This window comes from Mobula hypostoma, chromosome 2, assembly GCF_963921235.1.
Source record: "Mobula hypostoma chromosome 2, sMobHyp1.1, whole genome shotgun sequence".
NCBI classification, from domain to species: Eukaryota; Metazoa; Chordata; class Chondrichthyes; order Myliobatiformes; family Myliobatidae; genus Mobula; species Mobula hypostoma.
The window spans coordinates 87,942,372-87,960,885 of NC_086098.1; the positions used below are offsets into that span (position 1 = coordinate 87,942,372).

General features: G+C 43.0%; 1 protein-coding gene across 13 annotated transcripts in view; it reads right to left on the reverse strand.

Moving 5' to 3' along the window:
- dst (dystonin) overlaps positions 1–18,514 on the reverse strand; it is a 637,976-nt gene that overhangs the window by 322,408 nt on the left and 297,054 nt on the right. For all 13 annotated transcript variants that reach the window (XM_063040140.1, XM_063040054.1, XM_063040111.1 and 10 more), the window contains 12 exons: positions 17,318–17,411; positions 15,833–15,987; positions 13,709–14,168; positions 12,395–12,523; positions 11,233–11,310; positions 9,890–10,051; positions 8,274–8,378; positions 6,552–6,647; positions 6,336–6,461; positions 5,245–5,397; positions 4,684–4,838; positions 1,088–1,214 (listed from right to left, as the gene is read on the reverse strand). In XM_063040140.1, coding sequence (XP_062896210.1) covers positions 1,088–1,214; positions 4,684–4,838; positions 5,245–5,397; positions 6,336–6,461; positions 6,552–6,647; positions 8,274–8,378; positions 9,890–10,051; positions 11,233–11,310; positions 12,395–12,523; positions 13,709–14,168; positions 15,833–15,987; positions 17,318–17,411 — 1,840 coding nt within the window. The remainder of the gene's footprint in view (positions 1–1,087; positions 1,215–4,683; positions 4,839–5,244; positions 5,398–6,335; positions 6,462–6,551; positions 6,648–8,273; positions 8,379–9,889; positions 10,052–11,232; positions 11,311–12,394; positions 12,524–13,708; positions 14,169–15,832; positions 15,988–17,317; positions 17,412–18,514) is intronic.

The window sequence follows — 18,514 nt, forward strand, 5'->3', positions numbered from 1 at the left end:
GAGTTGCATGTACTGTGTTGTGCACCTTGGTCCTGAGGAACACTGTTTTGTTTGGTGGTACACTTGTTGTTTCTGGCTGAATGACAATAAATATGAACTTGAACTTGAGAACAATGATCCACTGTTCATTGCAACAGCAAACGACCTGGTTGTACTCCAGGGAAAGAGAGATGGACATGGCAGCAAGGGAACTGGAGTTGGTGATGGGAAGCAAAGGCCAAAATGATGGTCAGAGGAAATTCCAACGTATCCAAGACTGGATGTCCATCAAGAAACCTAACGAGTTAGAATCAGCACAGCACCAGAAGAAGTGGTGAGGGGCAGCAAAACATTAGTGACAATAGGGAGAAAACAACACCATGTTCAGCTGCTGTTAGTCCTGATGAAGGGTATCAGACCAAAACATCGACTGTTTATTCCTCTCCATAGATGCTGCCTGACCTGCTGAGCTCCTCCAGCATCAGCATCAGCATCAGGATCAGATTGATCCTCAAAAGATAATAAGAAAAAGTGCAAAAGCTAAGGATGAAAAAAATTATGAGCTTCTGGAAATGAAACATATTAGTCCAGAAATATAAAAACAATCAATATGTGCAACCCTTTGTTAGAGTACAAGCTAAACTATTCATGGACTAGTTGTCTCACCTCCAATAGGAAGGAGGCTATGTAGCACCCACACCAGGGCTATGAGATACTAGAACAGTTACTTTTCCCAAGCAATAAGGCTGATCAACACCTCCACCCACTAACCCACCTTACCACACCACCCCACCATCAATACTTTATATTCCTGCCAGAATCACCTCATGTACAGACACTCCTGTGTCCAGAGTCACTTTATGTATATGTAATCAATCTACGTACACAAGCTATCTCATGGATTTATATTGATTGTGTTCTTCATATTGTGTTTTTTGTGCTGCATCGGATCCGTGGTAACAGCCCAACAGAAAATGATGGATACATACAACACATTAACCCAGGAACTGAATAGTCTCCCACTCCAAAATTCCTGGAAAAGAAAAGAGTGTCCATCCCCTTATACATTTTACAAGGGTGGAACAAATGAATTCCATGAAGTATTTACCGAGGAAACATTCCAGGCACGGATGGTGGAGATTTCATTCATCAGGTAATGCCAGGACATAATGCTCTTCATGTTTATGTGTGACTGATGCCAGAGAGCCAGGACATTCTGATAGAGTTGTTCAATCCTGGGAAGGAAAAGAGAACTTATTCTTATTTTTCCATTTTGAAACCAAGATTAGCTTGACTAATTCAGACTGGGAACTGGGGGATGAACTGTACCACAATCAACCAAGTTGCAACATCAAAATACCTGCTACTTCCCTGCTTCATCTACCATCAAGTCACCTTTCACTGTGTTTGAATGTGAACTTTTTCAACAATATAGACAATTATTTGCAGGTTTTGCATCAAAAGAGTGACTAAAGAGCATACATTATCAGAAGATAAGATGATTAGCTTTATTTGGCACATGTACATTGAAACTGTGAAGGATACAGTGTTTGCATTAAATCAAATCAGCAAGGATGCACTGGGCAGTTGGAAAGTGTTGCGATATTTCTGGCATTAACATAGCATGCCCACAACTCACCCAATCTAACCACGTCTTTGGAATGTGGGAGTACCATCTTAGAGATGGGGACACCGCAAGTTTCTTTCTGCCTGATGTAATGTAAATAATAATTGCACCTCCCTAAATCATCTACACAAGGCACATTAGCAAGTCATATCGCTATTGCTTACAGAGCATTACAACGTGTAAATCAGCTCATGCAGATACCCAACAGATAAAATCAATTCAAATTGCCTTTCTTCGCTTTTTAATAGCAGATGGCTCTGATAATACCTTATGTGAGGCATCAAAATCCCCGTTACCACTCAGTTACAGACACAATAATAGAAAAAAGCAAAACTAATTTTATGAGCTCTGTCAGGCAGACAACTCCAAATGAGGAAGGACGCCAAGTTAAACTGTTTGGTCAGTTCCAGATAAGACCAGAAGGTGGTGCACCATAGTCATGTAAGAACTGACAACAGTTTCTAACCCACCAAGGACTTGGACTGTTTGGGGGTCCTAAATATTGTCAGAAGTTTTAGTAAAATGAAATATTATTGATTCGGGCTCCCTGTTGTCAGGCACGCTGTAGCACAGGTGCACAGCAAAATCCCACAAACTATTGTGATAATGGCTACGTATCTTTAGTCGAAGGGTGAATTTTAACATCAGGAGCAAGGAGAGAATGCTGAGAAAATCTTGGAATCTTTTACATTGGAGCAGAAAGCCTTGATTTCACATGTTATCATACAGCCAGAGGAAATGGCAGGATAATAATAGCGGATCCAAAAGACTTTGGCCAGTCTGAACAATTAAAGAGTGACCAAAACCTTCAATTTTCATATTTTCTATAAAATGAATGCCCAATATATCTGATACTTTGGGGCAGAGATGGGTGCCAAAAAGATACTTAGCACTACTCTTCAAGAGGTGTTTGTGTTAAGACTAATGAAAATTTGGGAGGATCCCAAGGCAACACAGGAAAACTGTGCTGGATAAAGACCACTCTGAGAGTCTGCGTGCAATTTGGACAAAGTTTCTGAACCACTTTCCCCAGGGTGCTTGTGAGACTAACGTGACCAATCCAAGGACAAAATGCCGGGGAGCTGTTTATTGATGCTGCCACAAAATTTAGACTAAACATTCACCCTGTCAATCACTAGTACATGGTGGCTGCAGTGTGGACCACCTACAAAATGCACTGACGTTGCTTGCCCGGGCCACCCAAAATGCATACCCCAAAAATGCAACCCCTGCCACCAGGAAGAACAAAAGCAACAGCACTATCTCCACCAAATCCCTGACAGGTCGCACACTGACCAGACAATATACTAAACACAAGAGATTCTGCAGAGTAACACACACAAAATGCTGAAGGAATATTGCCAATCCTGCATTGTCACTTTGTCTAAACCCTCCTCTCAAAGGAGACACTTCACTAGAAGGACTGCAGCAGTTCAAGAAGGCAGCTCAATGCCATCTATTATGGATGGATTTTAAACTGGTTATCGTGGAAAATAAATAAAACCTCTGTATTTTGGGACATGTGTCAGGCCAATGAAGTAGGCCAGGTAGTTCATGTGCCTCTGCTCTGACTCTTTCAACAATATAGCAGCCATCCCCCGATAAAGTTGGAAGGTCCAGATTTGCATTTTAAAAGGGAACAACCCTCTGGACAGATTTCAGCTGTTCCCAAAACAAGCTGATTCAAAATGGCAACGTGTGGAGTGACACTATCACCTAGACTGCAAGTCTAAAAGCCCCATTTTGAAACTACCTGCTGTCCACGAATAGCCAATGCATCCACTCGATCTGTCCATGTGTCAGCCACCCCCGATGGACCATGCGGCTGAAAAGCCCAATGGTAACACTGCCTAGTATATCTTCCATCCATCTCAATATTGGCGCAGTCCCTCGATAAAGGGAATGGCATTTCGGGCTGATGACGTTTCAGAATCGTGCCTGGCAATGAGTTGGAGGCAGGAGAGGAGGAGGAGGAGGAGGGAACTTGTGGAAGAACACTAGAGATTCTGCGGGTGCTGGTAATCCAGAGCAACACACACAAACTGCTGGAGGAACTCAGCATGGCAGACAGCTTCGTTGCAGAGGAATGAAGAGTCAACATTTTAGGCTGAGACTCTTCATCAGGATTGGACTCATTCAACATTCATCTAGACATGATGGAGGGTCATAGCCCAAAACATAAACTCTTTATTCCTCTCCATGTGTTCTGCCTGACCTGCAGAGTTCCTCCAGCATTTTGTGAGTGTAACTTATGGAAGAACTCCAGTTAATAATCTCTTATTTAACAAATACGGTCTACAGAACCTCCTTAAAATGTCTCCTCTTATAATTTCAGTTCCACTTCCTGAAAACAATGGAGTGATTTTCCAGTAAATGGGGTATACACTCAGTGGCCATTTTATTAAGTACACCTACACACCTGCTCATTAATGCAAATATACAACCTGCCAATCATGTGGCAGCAACTCAATGCATGAAAGCATGCAGACATGGTCAGTTGTTATTCAGACCAACCATCCAAATGGGGAAGAAATGAGATCTAAGTGACTTTAACTGTTGTACGATTGTTGGTACAAGACTGGGTGGTTTGAGTATCTCAGAAATTGCTGATCTGGAATTTTCACACACAGCACTCTTTAGAGCTTACAGAGAAAGGAGGGAAAAACAAAAGACATCCAGTGTGTGGCAGTTCTGTGGGCAAAAATGCTTGTTAATGAGAGAGGTCAGAGGAGAATTGCCAGACTGGATCAAGATGGCAGGAAGGTGGCAGTAACTCAAATAACCACATGTTACAACAGTGATCAGCTAAAGAGCATCTCTGAATTCACAAGACGTCGAAGCTTGAAGTGGATGTGCTACGTCATCAGAAGACCACAAACTTAGACTCAGTGCCCACATTATCAGGCACAGGAGGTACAGTACTTGATAAAGTGGCCGTTGTGTGTGGTTACTAGCAAACTGCATAAGTAAAACAAACCCAGTCAGTGCAGTGCAGTGGACAAGTGTGATTTTCTATTCACCCCTCTGTGAGCTAAAGAAGCCAGAATCATAAAATGAAAACAAGGCCCTCTCCTTACCGGCTTGCCATCTCAATAGCTTCTTTGTTTGGTGGAGGAACTGAAAAGCAAACGGATGGGACCATGGCCTCATTCCCAGTGGGACTGATCACCTTCCACTTGGCCCGGTGCGAGTTGTTTTCCAACAAGCATTCATCATCCTTGTAAATGGTTATCTGTTTCAATGAGAGAATTAGTGCAGAAATTTTCCGTACTCACACCCTCTCACAGGTGGGAGAACTCGCGAAGGTCGTTACAATCAACAACTTCCATTTACATAGCTCTCATTGCGTAGTAAAAACATCTAAAGACACAATATCAGCTAAAACTTGAAGCGAGCTACCCAAGGACAGAAAAAACAGGACGTGAGCCCAGATAAATAGGTAGACTTTAATGGATGTTTTAAAGAGGGGATGAGGGCTGGAAAGGTTCTGAGAGGGTAAAGGCGTTGACTTCAATAGGGCAGCAATGAAAATCATGGGCAATTGCAAGACTGTTATAGACCAGATTATTCAAATGACTACAAGCTGAAGGCGGTTACAGAGATGAAAAGCGACCCAGTTTTCATAAAATATTCCAAACCTCAATTTGTTTGTAGTCACAGACGGCTCTGATGGGGATGGAGATCCTTGTTGGATTTTCGGGATTCCTGGGCTTCAGCTGGACAATAGCTTTTGCTCGACTCATGAGGCTTGCTACGTTACTCTTGTACTGAAGCAGCTGTTCTTTCTCATCCTAAAATATATGAATATAATATGTTAAAGGAGAGGAGAAGATGAAGTTCTTCCCTGGGTGCACTGCCAATCCTTGAGGAAAGTTAACAAATAATCTTCAGAGGAAATAAAACTTGATCAGAACAGACACTCACAGAACTGACTCCATAAATTCATTTAATTAGTGCAGGTCATAGAGTCTTAGAGCATTACAGCACAGAAACAGGCCCTTTGGCCCATCTAGTCCATGCTAAACTATAACTTGCCTAGTCCCATGGTCCTGCTCCCAGACCTTACTGCTCCTATCCATGCACTTATCCAAAGTTCTCTTAAACGTGGAAGTCAAACCTGCACCCACTATTTACACTGGCAGCTCATCCTACAGTCACCACCCTCTGAGTGAAGAAGTTCCCCTTATGTTCCTCTTAAATATTTCATCTTTAACCCTTAACCTACAACCTCTAGTCCTAGTCTCACCCAACCTCAGTAGAAAAAGCCAACTTGCATTAACCCTATCTACACCCTCATAATTTTGTATACCTCCATCAAAACTCCCCTCATTCCCCTATGCCACAGGTCCAAACCAGTTCAACCTTTCCTTATAAATCAGGTTCTCAAGTCCCGGCAACATCTTTCTGAATTTTCCCTGTACGCTTTCAACCTCATTGATATCTTTCCTCTGGGTGCGCCAGTTTCCCTGCGTTCCAAAGACATATCAGTTAGTACGTTGATTGATCACATGGGTGTAACTGGGTAGCACAAGATTGTATTGGAAGCACCTGTTACCGTGGTGTATCTCATTGGACAGGAAGGGCCTGTTACTGAGCTGTATTTTGTTGGTTCACAAGGGCCTGTTACTCTCTAAATAAAAATAAGAGTGATATAACCCGAATTGGAGGCAAGTGGAAATTCCTCTTTGATCACTTGGACTGCACAACCCCGTATCAATTTGAGGCTCACCATAGAATCCTGAACCATGTCTTCCAGCCTCACTAGACTGCTGGATTTGTCAACATTGTACTTCCTTTTTATCGTCTCCTCCAGGTTCCTCAAGTAGTCCATGGATTCTTTGGCATCGTTGTAAAACTGGAGACAGTGACAGAAAGGAAAATGGAATGACAGAGGCAACTCACAGCTTTCCCTCGCCTCTTCTGGTAGGAAAGGTTGAATGCTTACCTCAAAATAAGCAGCGTTTTCTTTCAGGTGTTTCTCCACACAGGAGCAGAGCTGCAGGATCCAGCTCCACTGCGTCTGCATGGCGGCTTTGAAAGCCTGAAGAAATAAAACACAAGAGCTCCATTCCAAACTGCAATCAGGTCCAACACAGGCAGTGTTAAAGTAAAGTAAAGGCATCCGCTAGTCTTGCGAGACCACGGATCTGCGCCTGGAAAGTCTTCACTCTCCAGGGCGCAGGCCTGGGCAAGGTTGTATGGAAGACCAGCAGTTGCCCATGCTGCAAGTCTCCCCTCTCCATGACACCAATGTTGTCCAAGCGAAGGGCATTAGGACCCATACAGCTTGGCACCGGTGTCATCGCAGAGCAATGTGTGATTAAGTGCCTTGCTCAAGGACACAACACGCTGCCTCGGCTGGGGCTCGAACTCACGACCTTCAGGTCGCTAGTCCAATGCCTTAACCGCTTGACCACGTGCCCACACAGGCAGTGTTATTCAGCAAAAAACCTGTAAACGAGCACCACCAGGCTTCTATCCCACTGCTATAAGGCTCCTGAGTACACAGACCTCTTGTATCAAAAGACCATAAGGCACTGGAATGGAATTAGGCCATTCGGTCCATTGAGTCTGCTCTGCTATTCAATCATAGCTGATTTATTATTCCTCATAACCCCATTCTCCCCATAACATTTGACACCCTTAGTAATCAGGAACCTATCAACCTCTGCTTTAAATGACTTGGCTTCCAAAGATGAAGCCAAGTGGCAATGAATTCCACAGATTCACTACTCACTGGCTAAATAAATTCCTCCTCATTTCTATCCTAAAGGAACACCCTTGTATTCTGAGGCTGTGCCCTCTGATCCTAGACTCCCCCACAATTGGAAACATCCTCTGCACATCCACTCTATCTAGGTCTTTCAATATTCAACAGGTTTCAAATCGATCCTCCCTCATTCTTCTTAACTGCAGGGAGTACAGACCCAGCAGTGTCAAACATTCCTCATACATTAACCCTTTTGTTTCTGGGATTATGATAACTATATGATAATGATGGGCTCCTGATCTCACAATCGATCTCATTTCTACTTGATTTGTCTGCCTGCACTGCCCTTCCTCTGTAACTAACTCTATCTTCTGCATTTGGCTCTTGCTTTTCTTTCTGTATTACCTCAATGAAATTACCTTCAGAAAAATTATTGCGTCTTGTGCCTTGCTCTGTTTTGCTGTATCTCAAGTGTTCTGTTTCATCCCATTCTGTTCTGTTGTGCCTTGTTCTGTTCTGTCTTTTGTTCTGTTGTTGATATTGCTTGTGTAGTTCTGTGTGTTGTTGTGTTGTATATCGTGGGCATGCTATGTTTGCATCCAAGTGTGTGACGGCATTGAGCAAAGACAGGAGAGGGATAACAAATCAGGCATTATGGAATGGTGGAGCAGGCTAGATGGACCAAATAGCCTCATTCTCCTCCGAGGACTTATGGTCTTATGGACCCTTCAAGGATGAGCCAAGCACATCCTTGAATGTGCTGGTTGTTAACACAAACTGTACATTTCATTCTATGCTTTGATGTACATGTAACAAATAAATCTATATCTGAAAATCTGAAATCTGGATGTCAGGTAGAACAAAGCTTTTCACTGCATCTCAGCACCTGTGACAATAATAAACTGACTTCAAAGAGAGCAGCAACAACAGGCAGACTGCAGCCCAGCCAGCATTTACCTCGATGGTCGCCCGAGCAGGATGTCGATGGAGAAGCAGCTTATCCGCCATCTCTTGCACCGATCTCATGAGTACATCTTTGTCTTCCAGCTCTTGCATTAATTCCTGTCACAAACAGTGAGGACAGTATATAAAAAATATCAGATTGAGAAAACTGAAATGCAGACAGAGGAAACAAAAATTCTGAAAGGAGCTCCATGGCCTCCTTGTCAATCACGATGAGGCCACCCTCACATTGGAGGGGCAACAACCCATATTCCATCTGAGTAGCCTCCAAACTGATGGCACGAACATCCATTTATCTAACCCGGTAATTTCTCACCCCTTCCCCTTTCCTCTCTTTTTCCAGTTCCCAATTCTAGCTCCACTCTTACCTCTTCTCTTCACCTCACCTGCCCATCACCTTTCCTCCTTCCCTTTCTCCTATGGTCCACTGTCCTCTCCTATCAGATTTCTTCTTCTTCAGCTCTTTACTCCTTCCACCTATCACCTCCCAGCTTCTCACTTCATCCCCCGCTTCTCCACCCACCACCTTCCCCCCCCCCACCATCTTCTTATTCTGGTTTCTTTCCCCTTCCTGATGAAGCAGCTCAGCCTAAAACATTGTCTGTTTATTCCTCTTCACAGATGCTGCCTGACCTGCTGAGTTCCTTCAGCAATTTGAGTGTGTTTCTAAATGGTCCCCGCACTGGGAGAAAAAGGTTTATTAATTGTTGACACATGAACCAATGTATAGACTAGGGAAGAGGAGGAGCATGCTGCTTCAGGGCCAGAATGCTGTGGGTTCAAACCCTGGCTCAGAGGTTTGAGCTCATGACCCAAGATTCCTTTCCGGAGTAGGCTTGAGGTGTTACCTTTCGACTGAGATGGGGAACTGAAGTCCCACTAGCTCCTGGAGTGAACATTAGTGATCTCAATGTACTACTTTGAGAAGGTTCCACCCAAATTCTATCAGCTTCACTTTCTAAAAAGAACCATAACTGCTCGTTATCTGACTTTGCTGTGAGAATTGTCAGTCACAGTAAAGTTAACGTCAAAGTAAATTTATTATCGAAGTACCCACATTACAACAGTAACCTCACTTTTGAGGTATTCTGCTGGGTTTTAAAGCATTTCCCGTCACGAAGGAGAAAGAAGAGACCGCAGGTGCAGGAGATCTTGAGCAACTCAGAAAAAGCTGGAGGAACTCAGCACTAATATTGATGCTTGGGGCGTTCCAGAACTCAGAGTTCAATTCCGCAATTTGTCTCTGCACGTTCTCCCCATGGAGTGTGTGGGTTCTCTCTGGGCCCTCCAGTTTCCTTCCACAGTCCAAAGATCTACCAAGTGTGTTAACTGGTCGTTGTAAGTTGTCCTGTGATTAGGTTTGGGTTAATGGGGTCGCTGGAGCAGTCTGGCCGGAAGGGTCAACTCAGTGGTGATATCACTAAATAAATAAATAACTCGGCGGGTCAGGCAGCATCTATGGAGGGAAATGGATAGTTTCCAATCAAGAACCTTATCACGAATCATGAAGGACAAGTTTAAAACAAAGACATGGGTTTTGAAATTCTAAATGTGTCTTCCCTACAGACAAAGCCTATGGACCGATAGCCTGGCCTACGGGGATTACGTACAGCATGGTATTCTTTCTTTCGCAACATGCTGGAGTTCCTCTCGCTCCAGTCGTAAGCCACCTCTTCTTCCTCCTTCTCGTTCAACCAGATCAGTTCATTGGTTGCTCTGGATACAAAACTGTGCAGGCTGTCAAGTTGCGTGGCTCGGTCCCTGGAAGTGTCCTTCAGGTGTAGAAAGGATGAAGAGAGCACATAATTAAAACTGTTTAATCTGCATTCAAGTACAATGGATTCCAGTTACTTGGACCATCGGTTAATCTAGGCAGCCACTTGTTAACTCTTAAAGAACAAAAACTAATCAGAAAAATAGCCATTATTCTCTTCATTTATTTGAGACACTATGCTACTAATTGGGGCAGGAGACTGTTACTGAACCGCTTCTAACTAGGATCAGTCACATGCACTTGCATGGCCCTTAGACACAATACCGTGCTTCGAGCAAGCAGTCTTTAAACAGCCTCAGTCGTGTGTGTTTGTGCTCAAAGAGCAGGGATTTTAATTTTGATAGTTTAAGAAATAAGCAGTAAGACAATTCAGAACCGTTTTGTTCTCTGCAGTTTCAAGTATTCTGTAGAATTCTTTGCCCAGGGAAGCAGCTGAGGCTTCTTCACTAAATATATTTAAGATACAGTTAGATAGATTTTTTTACATAGTAGGGGAATTAAGGGTTATGGGGAAAAGGGAGGTAGATGGAGCTGAATTTACGGACAGATCAGCCATGAACTTATTGAATGGCAGGGCAGGCTCGATGGGCCAGATGACCTACTCCTGCTCCTATTTCTTATGTTTTTATTCAAGCTTGGAGATGACAAAAATGGTTGGGAGTGAAATGAAATGAATTCATTACTTCAACATATTAGAAACTATGAAGAATTTGGAGGTATCAGATTGCATCCTTCAAATCTTCGTTTTCATTTTAAGAATCATCTTCAATGTTATAACAAAACTGAAAATTTGGAGGATGCAATTGTTGACAGCATTATATGAGGGCAGCCCATTATTTGCACTAGGTATCTGCACTGATTTTGATCATTTACAGCCAAAAAAACATGATGTAGATTAATTTTTCTGTCAATAAATATATTAATTTACATCAAGTTCTTTTGGCTGCAAATGATCAAAATCAGTGCAGACACCTAGTGCAGATAATGGCTGCCTTCATACAATGATGTCAACGATTGCATTCCTCAAATCTTCATTTTCGTTATAACATTTATGAAACTTGGGCTAACTGGGGCAGCCACTTAATATGGCCAAAATGTACTGGTCCCGATGTGTCCCAACTAACCAGAATCCGCTGTACTTGTCTGAATGCCAAGGGAGAAGTGACAACAAGGTCTCACCAAAAGCTTGCTGTACTGGCTCTCCAATGCTCTCAATTTCTCGGAGTAACTCTCGCTGAGTGGTGGAGTCATTTGGCCCTGGTTAAAAGAAAAATCTTCACATTATATTGGGGTGGTAGCGTAGAGGTCAGCATAACACTATTTCAACACCTGCAACCCAGGTTCAATTCTGCCGCTGTGCGTAAAGAGTTTATACATTCTCCCTGTGACTTCATAGATTTCGTTCAGGTGCTCTACTTTTGTCAAACATTCCATACGAGTTAGCAGGTTAATTGGTCACATGGGTATAATTGGAACGACTAGGCCTCATTGAGGTGCAAGGTCCTGTTACCGTGCTAAATAAAATAATAAAAAACATTTGCAGAAGGCAAAAACAAACCATTTCTGTCCGTGGAGTCCAGGGCAGCTTCGTATTCTGCACAAATTTCTCGCCAGATCAAGGCGCTGTCCCGTTCTTTCTCACTTTCCCTTCAAGGGGACAATCCAACCATCTTTTCTACTTTTGGTCTCATCTCAGAGCATTTCATAGCACCTAACAGCATGTTCATAGCACTCTCTCTATGACTATACTAAACAGGGTGTACTTGGCAATGAGATAGGAGACAAAGTAGAAATAAAGCAAGAGAAACTCACAATCTGAAACAAAACTTGTATTTTCTTGTCCATGGAAGCCAGGCTCTTGAGAATGTTTGTAGAGTTTGCCATTTTTCTGTAAGGTGACTCAGTATTTCACATGTATGAGTCATTGCCACAGATGGCTGTGGAGGCCAAGTCATTGGGTATTTTTAAAGCAGGGGTTATCAAGGGTGTCAAAGGCAATGGGAAGAACTTAAGAGAGTGGGGTTGAGAGGCAAAACAAATCAACCATGATTGAATAGCAGAGCAGAATCAATGGCCTAATTCTGCCCCTGTGTCTTATAGCCCTCCCAGTTCACAGAACCATCAATCACAGAGCAAAGCCACTGTGTACGTGTATGATCCTTCAATTTGCCCTCTTCCCTCTTACCTCACTCTGCTCTTTGCCTCAAACTCCTTCAAAGAGACCACAATAAACAATACCCTGCAGTACTTATATGAAGTATTATTTTCCACAAACCCAATAAATGTCAGGAGAAAAACATAAATTCAAATAACTTAAAACAATTCTCAAGTAAGTATTTACCTCAGCTCCTCTCACTTCCCTGATGCTTGATTCAAAGTCTTCTATGGCTCGGTGAACATTCTTGTGATTTTCCAAATGACTTTCGATACTGGGCAAATCAGAACCCCACTCAGCATGATCGAGCTGCACCTGATGTTGGCCAGAATGAGTCATCATTAATCAGAAATGCTGCCAGCAGCCACATCTATGCTCAAATTCAGAGGACTGGAGAATGAGAGCTTTAATTCACAAATATTCTTACAGCTTGAAAGGGATATTCTGCCCATAAGTCAGCAGATGAACAGGGAAAGTCTTCTGAAAGGGAAGTCAATTGGATCATTGTTAAGAGTTCAGCAATTTTCAAAGCAAGATATATACTGAATTTTGTAGGGAGATATAGAAACAGTGTAGTTCTCCCACTTCCTTCCTTCACACATGGCCTTCATCTCCTTACAGATTCTCCTGTAGTCTCTTGTATTGTCATATGGTCCATGTTTTATGACTATGTAGTCTACGACCAGTTGGCACAGTTTGAAAACAAAAGATAAAGTGTTTAAGTCTGAGATGAGGAGAAATTTCTTCACTCAGATAGCCTCTGTCTCACAGCATCAGAGACCTGGGTTCAATGCTGACCTCAGCTATGTGGAGTCTCCCTGTGACTGCGTGGGTTTCCTCCCACATTCAAACACATGTGGCTTGTTGGTTAACTGGCCAGTGTAGGTGGCTCCTGTTGTATGAGTAGTAGGTTAAACCTGAGAGGAATTGAAGAGAATGTTGGGAGAATAAATGAGGATTAATGTAGGATTAGTGCAAAGGGGTGGTGAGATCCAATGTGCTGAAGAGGCTCCAGAAGTATCACTCTATTACTGTGACTTTGGAATTCGCTACCCCATCCTGAATGGAGAACTATGGATGCCTGGTGGTAACAGGAATTAGGCAATATCAAAAATGGGCAAGGCAGGAAAAAAAATATCAGTCAATCTTGCAGAATGGTGGAGCCTCCACTGAGGCCTATATGACCTAATCTAGCTCCTACCTCTGATGTCCTTACTGAGCATGAACTAGAATTCATGTTTACATGATCACAATTTGATTTGGCACTGTTAGAAGTATCAAACTGAAACTGTCTCCCATGTTCAGCATTATTTGCTCTCCAGTAGATGCACAAAGAAATTGTTTTGAACTTAAAGCTGGCTGATGAGAATGTATGCAAAAGAATCTAATAAAATGGCCATGCTGGTGAGGCCCTCTTAGTGAAGCTACAGAACAAAGTAAAAATGCAATAAAGAAAAATGAAAGTACAGCCAGATGGTTAATGATTGATTTTACAGTTACCTGCATATCTTCCACCCAGCCCAATAGGTCCTGCAGAAACTTCATGTTGACTTCTTCTTCCGTCAGGGATTGGTCAACGAATTGCGATCGCATTAATGGTTTTCTGATTTGCATCAGTTTTACTGTCTGGAGTGTGTCAGTATTCATCGTGGGCACAAAGCCTTGAATAAGCCCATGTACCAGGACAGGTTTTAAGCCGGAAGACAATGTTGTTGGCAGACTGGGCGTGAGAACTGGGGTTGTTCCATGAGTCAAGCTTGGTGTCAAGCTCCGAGATAACGTAGAGGTCAAGGATGGTGTCAAGCTTTGGGAGAAATCAGAGGAGAAGCTCTGATTCAGACTCTGTGTTAACCCTGCCATCATTAGCTGGGTCTGATCTGTTGACGAGGAGCAGCCTTTACTGTACACCGATGAACATTCAGACTTCAGCAACATCAGCTCATCACGGAGCTTTGCAACCCTTCAGGAAGAAAAGCACATTAGAACTTGGAATGAGCTTCATTGGGAAAAATTCAGCAAAATTTGTAAAGGTGCTATTAATAACAGTTCAATGTGAAAAACTAACAATTGGCAGACAATCTACAAATCCTGCAGACCCTGAGGAGCATTGAAGGGAAGGTTTAACAGAACCCCTGCACACAAATGGGACTGGCTCAGATGGACATCTTAGTAAGGACAGGTGAGGCTGAAGAGCCTGTATCACTCTATTACATTTTTTAAATTATTTGTTAATATTATTTTATGTACTGTATGTGACTCTATACTGTGACAATATTTTATAATAGTCTCTATGACTATTGTTTATCTGTCAATATTATATTATTTCATGTGATATACATGTGTACTGTGTTTTGCACCTTGGTCTCGAGGAACGTTGGGTTCATTTAGCTGTATACATGTTAAATGTCAAAAAAGCTGAACTTGAAACATGCACAATATTCTGGAGGAACTCAGCAGGCCAGGCAGCATCTCAGGAGAAGAGTAAACAGTCAATGTTTCAGGCCGTGACCCTTCATCAGGACGCAGTCTTGATTAAGGATCTTGGCCCAAAATGTCGACTGTTTACTCTTTTCCATAGATGCTGCCTGGCCTGCTGAGTTCCTCCAGAATATTGTATGTGTTGCTTCGATTTCCAGCATCTCCCGATTTTCTCCTCTCAAAGTTGACTTGACTCTATGACACTAAGTCTGTCTAATGAGAAGTTTTAAAGGAGGGAGGTACTATCTAGTTCTTCTTCTCTCCAGGTTACTGATGTTAGATAGAGATTAGGTCTTGGCATTTGGCCTCTGAATACCTAGGTCAGGGAACAGGAGGGCGGCGGGGTGGGGCGGGGGGGGGAACAGTTAGGCCTTTAGCACCTTTTCTCAGTCAGTGGCCTCTGTGTGAGTTCAGCCAAGGCAGGGATATGAACGTGCCACAGAGACTCCTGATTAGGTTTCAAGTTTCCAAATTATAACCCAGTCTACATTCACAATCAACTTAGAACAGGTTGGGACGTTGTGAAGGGTGCCAAAGAAATATTCACTTGAACTAGATACTGAACTATCACCAGCAAGCAGGGGATGAAATGGGTGACCCTTTCTGAATGCCTTGCAGCCCCCTCCCCCCCTCCCCAACCTACAGACAAATTCTCATCCTGCACTGGTCTCTTTTGCTGCTACTTCACATATTTATACTACTGTTTGTTTTATTATAATAGTGCCAGTAACATTACACTGTCTTATAGGAACATGCACCTCGCAGTTCCTGTCAATCTGTCAGCCTTCAGGCCATGCCCCTCTGGGACTTGTGCTGATATTATTTTGTGACTGTGTGTGCTGGATTGTAACTATATGTGCTGTGTGTGACTGTATCCACTGTGTTCTGCACCTCGGCCCCAGAGGAATAAGGTTTCATTTACCTGCATACATGTGTATGGTTGAATGACAATAAATGAACTTGAAAGTAAAACACTCTTATTTTATTTAAAAAGCTTCACATTAAAAAATATTTAAAAATATATCCGGGTGTTATAATGCGGTCTTTGTAGCTGCTATTTTTGTAATTCAATTTATGATCAAACAGAGGGAAATTCCAGGATTATTTCAGACTTCACACGTTCGCCAGTGTGATACTCAATCTTACCTTTGGATAAGCTGGTCTGCCTGATAATACTTGCCATCGATAAGAATCTGGATATCAATAATCTGTTGCCGAATGAGGTTTTCGGACTCCAAAAGGTATCCTGCAACCTCTGTTTCATTTTGAAACTGAAGTCCTGACTCCAATCGTTTTGCATCCTGAAAAAGTTGTATATTTGTTGAACATCGGCTTCAGATCACTTCTGCCCCCTCCCCATTCTCCCTTTTTCTATTTCCCATTCTGGCTCCCCTCTTACACCTTCTCTCCTCCTCACCTGCCCATCAACTCCCTATGGTGCCCCATCCTCTGTCCCTTTCTCCCATGGTTCACTCTCCTCTCCTATCAGATTCCTTGACCTTTTCTACCTATTACCTTTCCAGCTTCTCACTTCATACCCCCTTCCGCCTTCAACCAACCTCCCCCCTCACCTTGCTTCACCTATCCTCTTCCAACCTGTACTCCCTTCTTTCTCCCCACTTACTTTATTCTGGTTTCTTCCGCCTTGCTTGCAAGTCCTGATGAAGGGTCTCGGTCCAAAACACGTGGGCGGAGTTATACTGGCACTCGACAGTGACTTCTTTGTGCTCATCTGCAGACAGAGCTTAATTTCTACCTTTACTGTCTCTCTTTTACCTTTTCAAAGTGAATGGGGTTCTGTCGAAGACCCTGACCTGGAGTTGCATTTTGGCTCTTTGCGGCAATGGGACCTGCTCCTGGGGATCAACGTCCGCCCCTTTTTCAACATCCCAAGGATGCTACCTAGAAGACGAGTGCATCTTCGGGGTTCTGAGGCCCTGGGAATGAGCCAATTCCATGCCGGTGTCTGGGCGAGCATTGGGGGAGAAAATGGAACGTCGGGAACAGCGGATCAGCTGTCGCAGTCTCCCTCTCTCATTGGTGGGGAAAAGCTTGTTGTTGATTCTTCAGTCAGAAAACTCGGGAAAAAAAGCAACATGGCAGACTTTAACACCGTAAATCTGCCAGTTGATTAGTTATGTCTCTCCACTCACTGCGAAAGGGGACAGCTCTCTGTCCCTGTATTGGGGAGAGAGAGCCTCTGGTATGTCGAACTATCAGGAGAACGACTAGTTTTCGTTGTACTGCAGATCATGGTCTTTCTTGGGAGCTTTGCTATTGCTTCTTGGTGGGTGGAGGGCGCTGGTGCTTTTTTTGTGAGGGGAGGGTCGTTGGTTTGCTGCTGCTTGTGCGTGGGAGGGAGGCTTTGGGGTTCTAACATTTTTACAGTCACTCATTCTTTGGAGTACTCTTCCGTTTTTGTGGATGTCTATGAAGAACTAGAATTTCAGGTTGCATACTGCATCCATTCTCTGATATTAAATGGAACCATTGAAATATCAACTCTATTCCTCCCCCAGATACTGCCTGACCTGCTGAAGTACAGCAGTCCAGAAATTCACACCATTCAATATTGAACTGCTTGTTCGCACGATGAGAGTACACAGAGCAATTCCACAGGGTGTTACTTACGAGTTGGAGTGAATTTCGTGCCAGGATCAGTTTATCTTCACACGCTGCACTGTCACACTGAAGTCTGGAGGCAATCTGCTGCAACATTTCCAGTCTAAAGGAGATTTAATAATAAACAAGTGAAAATAAAACTCAGACTCCTGGGCCATAATTTTGATGTTAGATTAGACTGCCAGCAGTCCATCATAAATTTCTCCAGATTTTAATCAAGTGCCATCAATAAAAATAGAAATATAGAGAGCGAAGCAACTCTATGCTGTGAGTTAGAATGATCCCCAAATTTAATCCATATTTAGTTATTTGAAATCAAACACATTTAGTTATCTTCCTCTGAATATCTCTTATGTTATAGATGCTTTGGATTAAGCAACTCACTTCTGTGCCTCAGGATACTAAGATTTGCTGGGAAAGATTAATTGCTTTATATAAACTGGGAGTGCCTTGATTAAAAGCTTTTGATTTCTCAGCATTGGCATTCTCAACTTCAATTCACAAACATACCAAAAGCTAGAGAGAAGGGAAAAAAAAACCCACCTCAGGGTACTCTCACCTCAGCCTGTCTGCTAGATCTAGTCCCCTTTGCCAGGAAGCCTCAGGCAATAGGGAGGTCGGGCTGAGATCCCAGTAACAGGTATAAGCAAAAAGAAGTAAAAGCCCACGGCAACCTCGAAACACACGATATTGAAGAGCCAGGAGCAAAGGTTTGGAATGAAGGGAAGTTGCTAAGATATTCATTGAATCAGAGAGCATGGGGGAGTTTTACCCATTATAAGACAGAAGAGCAGAATTAGGCCTTTCAGCCCATTGAGTCTCCTCCACCATTCCATCATGGTTGATTTATTATCCCTCTCAACCCCATTCTCCGGCCTTTTCCCCATAGCTTTTAACACTCCTCACTAATCAAGAACCTTTACAATGACTTGGCCTCCACTGTAGGCAATGAATTCCACAGATTCACCGCCCTTTAGCTAAAGAAATTCCTCCTCATCTCTGTTCCAAAGTGACACTTTCCAGATGTCAACATTATTTCTGGTTTACGTTGAGCAACATAGTCAACATCTTAGAATACGATTACACAATTCTGCCTGTAGGCAAAGCCTTCTGTTTAGTTCTGCTCCATCTGCTTTGTTCTAGTAGGCTGCAAGTGTACCTTTCAAGTACACTCAGTAGCCACTTTATTAGGTACATCTGCTTGTT